The sequence below is a fragment of the Lolium rigidum genome, chromosome 6, assembly GCF_022539505.1.
Source record: "Lolium rigidum isolate FL_2022 chromosome 6, APGP_CSIRO_Lrig_0.1, whole genome shotgun sequence".
NCBI lineage: Eukaryota > Viridiplantae > Streptophyta > Magnoliopsida > Poales > Poaceae > Lolium > Lolium rigidum.
This window is the reverse complement of record NC_061513.1, coordinates 268,050,895-268,061,051: the sequence shown is the minus strand read 5'-3', so window position 1 is coordinate 268,061,051 and position 10,157 is coordinate 268,050,895. Positions and strand designations below refer to the sequence as shown.

General features: G+C 49.9%; 1 protein-coding gene across 1 annotated transcript; it reads right to left on the bottom strand.

The window, feature by feature from the left end:
• Positions 1 to 1,141: 1,141 nt before the first annotated feature.
• LOC124664097 (probable amino acid permease 7) lies at positions 1,142 to 3,668 on the bottom strand. The gene is made up of 4 exons (XM_047201695.1): positions 3,544 to 3,668; positions 2,271 to 2,738; positions 1,615 to 2,203; positions 1,142 to 1,546 (listed from the first exon to the last, which is right to left on the bottom strand). Exons 1-4 carry the CDS (start codon positions 3,666 to 3,668, stop codon positions 1,142 to 1,144), a joined length of 1,587 nt encoding a protein of 528 aa, XP_047057651.1.
• Between the last annotated feature and the right edge of the window lie 6,489 nt (positions 3,669 to 10,157).

Genomic DNA, 10,157 nt, shown 5'->3' with positions numbered 1-10,157 from the left:
GCCATCTTCCAGCGGACCTCCATCTTCGCCGCCATCTCCGCCTCACGTTTGGCCCTCTTCTGCGCGAATAAGGCCTCCTCGTCCAGGACGTGCTGCGGGAAGGCTTGGTGCCATGCTTCCATGGGGCGTTCGTCCGCCTCGGCTATGTCGAGACGGCGCTGGAGCCAGCGGTGGCAACGGCGCTGGAGCCGGCGGTGGCAACGGTGCTGGTCAGCGCTGACGAGATTCGTGGAAACGCCGGCCACGAACTCTGCTTCCGCGAGGGTACGGTAGTCACGGAAGTTGAAGGTGGTGGCCGGGCGCCCAAGCTGCCACGCAGCGGCGTCGTACACCCGCGCCGAGCTCCGCCGTTTCGAACGTCCCAAGGATGATGCGCTCGCCGGCGGCACGGATCTCCGCATAGAACCTTCCATCCGGCGGAAGCCCACGCCGGTGAAGCCCGTCTAGTTCCCGCGCGGTGGCATGGCACGGGCGGCGCTACGAGGCGAAGCGGTGGGCAGCACTTCGAGGCGGAGCGGCGGGCAGTGCTGCGAAACGGTGGGCAACGCGTGGCGAGGAAGATGAAATGGCGCGCTGAAGCGGTGGCGGTTGACAGCACTCGCGCACTTCATTAATAGAGCGTGCACTCAGCAACGCTCCAAATTTACCGCGTGCGGCACCGCTTTCTCCCGTGGGCGCCAAAGTTTTTAGAGAGGGCGCGATTTTCCCGCCTCCACTGGAGCAGGCCGCAGTCTTCCGCGCGCTAAACTGGCAGTTATTCTAACGCAAACTCGTTATAGGGTCTACCTTCAGTGTAGAACGTTTTGTAGGCAGCGCGGTGAAGCACGCATGCCATCTAGTTTTTTCGATAAAGGGAATATATTAATATCAAGAGATACCAATTGCACTTAGCTTCTGCAACAACTCAATATCCTAACGGCAGAGATGCACATATCTAAAAATGAAAAGAAAACTAAGAAATAAAAATCCCACTATAGTATTTTAAGCCTAGCAATAGCAGTACAACCACCACCAAAATAACACTTAAAATACAAACTCTCGACGCATGTCATCTAGTTACTTTAACACAGCCTTGGCCTATTGTTTAAAAAGGATGGCCACGTCGAGCATCCCGGCGACAACATGACATACTGTTCTCGGACTATCCTAGCCTCTTTTTGATGACGCCCTGGAGGCACCCGATGAAGGCGAAGGTGCCAACCGGGAAGCACACGACGCTGAACGACTTGAGCACGACCCACGTCGGCGTCCACGGCCTGATCCGCCGCTGCACGCAGTACATCTCCACTGGGAGGTAGATGACGAGCGGCCAGAAGATGAGCGCGCCCAGCAGGCCCAGCACCTCGTTGAAGTAGGGGAACACCAGGGCCAGCCCCGTCGTGCTCGCCACGTACGCCGTCCTGAAGCACAGCCGCTGCAAGTTCAGCTGGTACCTCGGCAGCCCCGGCACTATCCTGGCGGCGTACGTCCTGTTCACGAACGCGCTCCCCGGGAACCTCGCCGTCAGCCACCTGTCCGCCACCGTGAATATCTGCTGGCTGAAAAGCTGCACACTTTCCCCACGTTCATACCATGTCTTCTTCAGAGTTCGGAATTGAACGGTCACGTACGTACCTGATAGGCGCCTAGGATTTGGAGGATGATGCAGGCGTTGGCGAACCCGACGAGCCAGTAGGGCTCGTAGAAGCCGAAGCCGGTGAGGAGGTTCCCCGGCGTGGCGTTGCCGAAGGCGGCGTAGCCGAAGCATCCGACGCAGAGGTAGAAGAAGGTGGTGGCCAGGACGGCAACCACGTTCCCTTTCCTCATCGTCTCGCCCTCGGGCGGCGACGACCGCAGCGTGTCCTGGATCTCCAGGAGCACGATGCTGTACGCGTACGCGAACGCGATGTCCCCCACCGCCTGCGCCACCCGCCAGACCTTCTGCGCCGTGGTGGCCATCGGGACGCCCGCGACGCCGCCACTTATCGCGCCGTCGCCCACGGTCTTGGCGAGGCCCAGGCCCAGGCCGATGGTGGCGTAGGTGAAGGACATGGCCGACGCCACGGCGGAGACCCACGCCATGCTGTGGAAGTTGGGGATGAAGGATAGCACCACCTGCGCCGCGCCGAAGAGCACCATGAACATGTGCTGCTCGTCATCTTGTGAGCCGCACCGGGAGGAGCCACGCCCGTGGCCGTGGTAGCAGTTGGACTTCTTGATCGCGCTGCCCACACTGTCATGATCAGCAACAGCAAGTAGCAAATCGATACTAGTTTATCAAACTTTTTTACCCGAGGCAGATGGCGGTGGTGATGGTGTAGGCGACGCCCATCCCGTAGAAATAGAGGTACTGGAGGGTGCCGCAGACGTAGGTGTGCTTCCTGCCGAGGAGTGCCCGGACGGCGTCCATGTAGGTGTAGTTCCGCCGCGTCTTGCCCGACGAAGACGCCTCTTCCGGTCCACCAGCGGCAGCGGGGCACCTGTAGCAGTGGGAGAGAAGGGTGGCGGACACGTAAGTGACCCCGGCGAAGCACAGCACGGCGACAGGGCCGGCGACCCATCCTAGCTGGGCGACGCTCCAGGAGAGCTCCAGCACGCCCGCCCCGATCACGGCCGTGATGATGTGCGCCAAGCACGTCCATAGGTTCCCCGTGCGCGCGGCGCGGCCGTCGTCGTCCAGCTCTGGAGCGCCCAAGGCAGCGAGGTCCAAGGGCTGGCTACCGCGGTGCGACGACGACATTGTTGCCGCGAATTCCAGACTCAAAGACACACAGAGTTCAGACAGCAGAGTTGAGTGTCAAACTTGATTGGCCCCTGATTTGGACAAACTGGCTCAATCCAAAGAAGAAGCTTCTCCCGTGTGAGTTGTGACAGACGGAACCCCGCCTTGGTTTATGCGCAAAACGCAACGATTGATCTGCCGGCCTTTGCGTCTCCAAGGTTGAAGATAAATAATGTCAGAGCATGTTCACTCGTGCCCCCATATGGACTCCAGCCCAATTGTTTTAGGGCTTAGGCTGGTACCAATGCATCACCCCACTATAGCCTCGCCACGGCAGCTTCTACCCCACTCTCACCCCACGGTGCCAGTGCACGGGCTATAGTACCAGCTCTCACTTCTCTCTCCTCCCTACCGCCTCCACTAGCACTGATATCGCCTCCCTCTCGCCCCGCTCTCGCCTCCAACGCGGGCTATAGGCGGGCAGTACCGCCCCCTACCGTCGGGCGGTGGATCCATCGCCCGCCGCTAGCGTCTTGCCCGCCTCTCGCCTCCCTCTCGCCCCGACGCGGGCGGTACCGCCCCGCCTCCAGCCCGCGTTGGCACCAGCCTATATGGGGACGCCGGCGGTAAAATAAAAATAGAGACCGGGTAGCTCTCAGTCGCGGCTTCTATATAAAAAAATATAAAATATAACACAATTCATAGAAATAGTAGATTCATAGATAGTTCCGTCATACTTGGCTAATATTTTGTACAAATTTAAAAACATAGACATTAAAAAAACCCTAAAAAACTAGTAACCGACGTTGTTGCCGCCACGCCCTAGGCCTAGACGGCAGTACATCGCCGCCGCGTAGTCGTCCTCCTCGTCGCTGGGCTCCTCCTTTGGCTGCAGGGTGGTAGCTGCGGCCCTGGCCGATGTCCCTGCGCCTCCTGCACGGCCTGCTGGACTGGCCAGCGTCGTCATCGTCGTCCATGTTGATGAAGAGGCCGAGGTGATGGCGGCGCTCCTCCTCCGTGCGGTCGTGATCGGCCGCGCTCCATACCTCGTCTGTCTCCTGGAACGATTCGAGTTGGGCGCGTCGCAGTCCCGAGAACTCCTCGCGGTTATCCTCCGCCTTGACGATGGACACCGCCGCCTTGAACTCCGGTGGTGACGTCAACACCCGCTGGCATGGTGGAGAAGGTTGGCGCCCCTCGTGGATGACGACGCCGCCGCCATGGCGGCACCTGCGAGTGGTAGGATCCTCCTCCGGCTCGTCCTTCACCGTCGCCAAGAAGCGTGGCGAAAGTGTGTTGTACGGCGAGTACCTCGCCGAAGAGCGTGGAGAGGAGGAGCGGGAGGAGGAGGAGCACGAGGAGGAGGACTGGTGCCGCACCACCCACTGGATGTTGCCTCACGAGGACGCCAGCTGCAGCTGCCGTAGCGACATTTGTAGCGGGGGTCGTTCCCCTCGGTGATGTAGCTGAGGACCCATGCAAAGATCCTCCCGGGCGCGCTCCACCACCTCCGCCGTCTAGTGGTGTTGTTTTTCACCGGTGGACCGCCATCACCATCATAGGCGGCCAGGAGGTCCTCGCGCTAGCGCTGGAAGAAGGCGGTCCAGGCATGGTCGTTGTCAGTGGACTAGCGCATGGTGTCATTTGGCCCTAGAAATGGTCGTAGATGGCGACAACGTGTGCTGACCCCATCGGCACCGACGAGACCAACAGGCCGCCCCGGCTGAGCACCCATCCCCCCAAACAACTCATGTTCGACGTGACGGGGTAGCCCGCATTCCAGAGGGTGCGGGCCTCGACGACTTGAAGCCAACGGTGGCCGAAGCCGTTGGCGGCGCCGCCTTCTTGTTCTTGGCGGTCCATGGCGAGGGCGCCGGTGTTGGAGAAGTTTTGGCTGGATGGAATCTGCTGCGAGGGAGCGGCACAGGGGGTTTATATGGTGTCGAGGGGGCGTTGGCAAGCATTAATGCCGCCACTGAAGACAAGTAGGCGCTGAAGATGAGCACCATTAACGCCGACGTTGAAAGCGCGCAGACGCTGAAGGCAAGCAGCCTTTGACGGCGCGCGAAAGACGAGGAGGAAGACGAGTCCACCAACACTGATGGGACGGGTCCACAGCCAGGAGGCGTTTCCCGCACCTTCTTCCCGCGTTATTTCCGCCAACACGCGGCGCTCCAGCGCCCCCGCTAGCCTCCCTTTCTACTGGGTTCGGGGCGCCGTATGAATAGTTGGGCTGAGCCAGCTGAAAAACTATTTTACGGGCTACGACTGAATGTGATTTTTGGCGCAGGCACTCCCAAAAATCTATAGAAGGTCTCTGAGTTGACGAGTGGAGATACTCTAGTCTTTTTTGTAACATGAGAGGTTCCGAAGGACCTAGAGCTTCATTCCATTATCAGCGGTGGAGGTACAAATTATAGAAAGGGTCCCGAAGAAAATTAAAATTACAAACTGACCCATACATTTTGCACTAAGGACCTTTGACTGAAAAGAGAAAACGCCATCGAGTCCAGCTCCAGATACACCACCGTAGAGCTCGCCGGAGCCAACCTCGACGCCACCGGGAATAGAACCACTTTGGGCGTGGAGGCGAGAGCTAACTCCGACGAAGCTAGAGAGCCTCCGCTTTGGATTTTGGAGGTTGAGGAAGACCTGAGGACGATCGAGTTTCATTGTCGTTGTACCAGGTTGGAGGGGCCGCCCTACGGCCAAAGAGTACGGCGACAGCGGCGCCGTGGTAGACCTCCAAGGGTGGACGGGCCGCCTGATACGTCTCCAACGTACCTATAATTTCTGATGTTCCATGCTTGTTTTATGACAATACTTACATGTTTTGCTTGCACTTTATAATGTTTTTATGCATTTTCCGGAACTAACCTATTAACAAGATGCCACGAGTGCCGGTTCCTGTTTTCTCGCTGTTTTTGGTTCCGAGAAAGGCTGTTCGGGCAATATTCTCGGAATTGGACGAAATCAACGCCAAACATCCTATTTTTCCCGGAAGCATCCAGAACACCGAAGGAGAGTCGGAGGAGAGCCAGGGGCCACCACATAGGTGGGCCGCGCGGCCTACACCCTGGCCGCGCCAGCCTGGTGTGGGGCCACCCTGTCGCCCCTCCTGCGCCGGCTCTTCACCTATTTAAGCCCTTTCGACCTAGAAACGCAGTACCTTTTGACGAAACTCCAGAAAGACTCCAGGGGCGCCGCCACCATCGCGAAACTCCAATTCGGGAGACAGAAGTCTCTGTTCCGGCACCCTGTCGGGACGGGGAAGTGCCCCCGGAAGCCATCTCCATCGACGCCATCGCCTCCATCATGCTCCGTGAGTAGTTCCCCCATGGACTACGGGTTCTAGCAGTAGCTAGTTGGTACTCTCTATCCCATGTACTTCAATACAATGATCTCATGAGCTGCCTTACATGATTGAGATCCATCCGATGTAATCGGTGTTGTGTTTGTTGGGATCCGATGGATGATACATTATGATTAGTCTATCTATAAAGTTTGTGAAGTTATTGTTGCTGCAATCTTGTTATGCTTAATGCTTGTCACTAGGGCCCGAGTGGCATGATCTTAGATTTAAGCTCTATACTTATTGCTTAGATTGTATCTACAAGTTGTATGCACATGTCACTGTCCGGAACCAAAGGCCCCGAAGTGACGAAATCGGGACAACCGGAGGGGATGGCGGTGATGTGAGGATCACATGTTTTCACCAAGTGTTAATGCTTTGCTCCGGTACTCTATTAAAAGGAGTAGCTTAATATCCAGTAGATTCCCTTGAGGCCCGGCTGCCACCGGCTGGTAGGACAAAAGATGTTGTGCAAGTTTCTCATTGTGAGCATGTACGACTATATATGGAAAACATGCCTACATGATTAATAAGCTGGATGTTCTAACTTAATGCTTTGAATCCTATCAATTGCCCGACTGTAATTTGTTCACCCAACACTTGTTATTGGAGAGTTACCACTAGTGTAGATAGCTGGGAACCCTGGTCCATCTTTCATCATCATATACTCGTTCTACATGACATTGGAAGTAGTATCAACTATTTTCTGGTGCCATTGCTCTCATATTACTATTACTGCTACTGTGCTACTGTTACTACTGCTCTCATATTACTGCTACTTTCACATCACCCCTGTTGCTAGTGCTTTTCCAGGTGCAGCTGAATTGACGACTTAGTTGTTAAGGCTTATAAGTATTCTTTACCTCCCCTTGTGTCGAATCAATAAATTTGGGTTTTACTTCCCTCGAAGACTGCCGCGATCTCCTATACTTGTGGGTTATCAAGACCGTTTTCTGGCGCCGTTGCCGGGGAGGCATAGCTCTACTCATAAGTTCACCTGGGGAGTACACTCTACCTCTCTCTCTCTGTTTTTATTTTGTTTTACTTTGTTTTGCTTAGTTACTTTTGCCTAGTTTATTTGTGCTTACTTTATTTCTGTCTTGTTTTATTTTTCTTAGTTTACTTTTGTCTAGTTTCTTTTTGTCTTGTTTTACTTTTCTCATATACCCAAAAATCCATAAAAATTTGAAAAACCTAAAAATTAAAAACTGCTATTATGGGAGACCCTACAACCTATTTGGAGCTTATAGAATATTATAATAATTATAGAGAATCAAGAGCGGGAAAAGTGATGAGTGATGTGATAGAAAAATTGAATACAATTGCTAAAATCTTGCTTAAACGCCATGATATAAACTGTTGCTCTCAACGGGACACTAAACATCTTAAATTTCAATGTGGCTTTAGTGAGGAATTTCTAATTAAGAACTATAATCAGAATAGCTATATTCATTTTGGGTTTGAAGAGGTAGAACAATTTGTCATATTTATGGGAGCCTCTGAGATAGAATCCTTCATGGTTAAAAATTATGAAACTTGTGTTGTTTGTAAGGACCTTAAAGATTATGTCTCTTCTATCCTTAATTTTTGCAATGAAAGTTACACTGATAATCCTTATATCATTGATTATAAAGAGAGAATCATTAATGCACAAGAATGCACTCACAATTTGCAGGAACCAGTGGAAGAAGAAATTGATGAACCTGAAAGCTCATTGGATGAAAAAGAGGAGGAAATTGATGAACCCGAAAGCTCATTGGATGAAAAAGAAGAGGAGAGTGATGAACAAAAGGAGGAAGAATGGATTAGCTACCCATGCCAACCTTCTAATGAGAGTAACTCTTTATCTCTTACGCTATTTGATTGTCCTCCATGCTTACCAAAGGCGGATGAATGTTATGTTCCCGTGGATTCTCTTGAAATATTCCCTATGAGTAAAACTTGTGAGAATAATTATGCTACTGTTATTTATGATAATCCATGCTACTTTGATAAATCTTATGATAATGCTTTGTTTGTGCTCGATGTCGAAATGCATGGTACTAAAGAATTTTGCGTAGCAAATGTTTATGATAAAGCTCTTGATGATGGTCCTATGTTACTTGATAATATTAATTGTACTACTAATGAAAATGGGATTGGAGAGTTCTTGACTTTATCTATGAGTCCCATATCTTTTGAGATTGATCAATCATCTTGTTACATTATTGATAAAAGTGGGTTTGAAAGTTTTAATCTTATTATTTCTGAGCTTGATAAAAATTATGTGTTTATGGATCATGAAAAGCATGCTGTATGTGATAGTTATGTTGTTGAGTTTGTTCATGAAGCTACTGAAAATTATTATGAGAGAGAAAAATATGGTTGTAGAAATTTCCATGGTGCTAAAACACCTCTCTATATGCTTAAAATTTTGAAGTTACTCTTGTTTTATCTTCTTATGCTTATCACTTTGTTCCTCATGAATTTATTTGTGTACAAGATTCCTATGCATAGGAAATGGGGTAGACTTAAATGTGTTTTGAATTTGCTTTTTGATGCTCTCTTTTGCTTCAACTCTTATTCCTTGCGAGTGCATCATTAAAACTGCTGAGTCCATCTTAATGGCTATAAAGAAAGAACTTCTTGGAAGATAACCCATGTGTTTATTTTGCTACTGTTTTGTTGTGTCTTGGAAGTTGTTACTACTGTAGCAACCTCTCCTTATCTTTATTTTATTGCAATGTTGTGCCAAGTGAAGCCTCTAATCGAAGGTTGATACTAGATTTGGATTTCTGCGCAGAAACAGATTTCTATCTGTCACGAATCTGGGCTGTTTTCTCTGTAGATAACTCAGAAAATTATGCCAATTTACGTGCGTGTTCCTCAGATATGTACGCAACTTTCGTTAGTTTTGAGTTTTCTGATTTGAGCAACGGAAGTACCTCTTTTAAATTCGTTTTTACTGGCTATTCTGTTTTGGCAGATTCTGTCTCTTTTTTTTTGCATTGTCTATTGCGGACTTTAAGCAAGGCTTTCTACACGTGGAGAGCTGTAGCTAATGTTTTATTGAGTTCTTGCAATGTGTCACTACAGGACCAAGGTGGATTCAAGTTTTTTGAGTACTAACCCCTCTAATGAAGTTTATGAGAAGTTTGGTGTGAAGGAAGTTTTCAAGGATCAAGAGAGGAGGATGATATATGATCAAGAAAAGTGAAAAGTCTAAGCTTGGGGATTCCCCCGTGGTTCATCCCTGCATATTTCAAGAAGACTCAAGCGTCTAAGCTTGGGGATGCCCAAGGCATCCCCTTCTTCATCAACTTATCAGGTTTCTTCTATTGAAACTATATTTTTATTCGGTCACATCTTATGTTCTTCACTTGGAGCGTCTGTGTGTTTTATTTTTGTTTATGTTTGAATAAGATTGGATCCTAGCAATCCTTGTTTGGGAGAGAGACGCGCTCCGCTTTTTCATATGAACACTTGTTCTTCGTTTTACTTTTAATGTTCAATGATAGAAGTTGGAAGCTACATCACTTATGGTTATTTGGTTGGAAACAGAAAATGCCTCATATTGTCTTGAATAATTTGACACTTGGCAATTGTTTTGAGCTCTCAAGTAGATCATGATTAAGTTTTTTCATATAGTTTAAACCTATTAGTGGAGAACTATTATAGAGCTTGTTGAAATTGGTTTGCATGATTGGTCTCTCTTAAGGTCTAGATATTTTCTGGGAAAAGCGTTTGAGCAACAAGGAAGACAGTGTAGAGTATTATAATGCTTGCAATATGTTCTTATGTAAGTTTCTGTTGTACCGGTTCATACTTGTGTTTGCTTCAAATAACCTTGCTAGCCCAAAGCCTTGTACTGAGAGGGAATGCTTCTCGTGCATCCAAAACCTTGAGCCAAAACCTATGCCATTTGTGTCCACCATATCTACCTACTATGTGGTATTTCCTGCCATTCCAAGTAAATACTTCATGTGCTACCTTTAAACCTTCAAAATGCTTCTTAATTTGTGTTCATGTTTTATAGCTCATGAGGAAGTATGTGGTGTTTTATCTTTCAACCTTGTCATTTACTCTTGACAGACTCTCACCAATGGACTAGTGGCTTCATCCGCT

Bases quoted from the DNA above. Each gene is read 5' to 3' on its own strand.
- LOC124664097 (XM_047201695.1), bottom strand. From the start codon at position 3,668: ATGACGACGCTGGCCAGTCCAGCAGGCCGTGCAGGAGGCGCAGGGACA. The intron at 2,739-3,543 runs GTACTGCCGTCT...TGTGTCTTTGAG, and splicing joins GACGACTACGCGGCGGCGAT to TCTGGAATTCGCGGCAACAA. The intron at 2,204-2,270 runs GTAAAAAAGTTT...CAGTGTGGGCAG, and splicing joins ACCACCGCCATCTGCCTCGG to CGCGATCAAGAAGTCCAACT.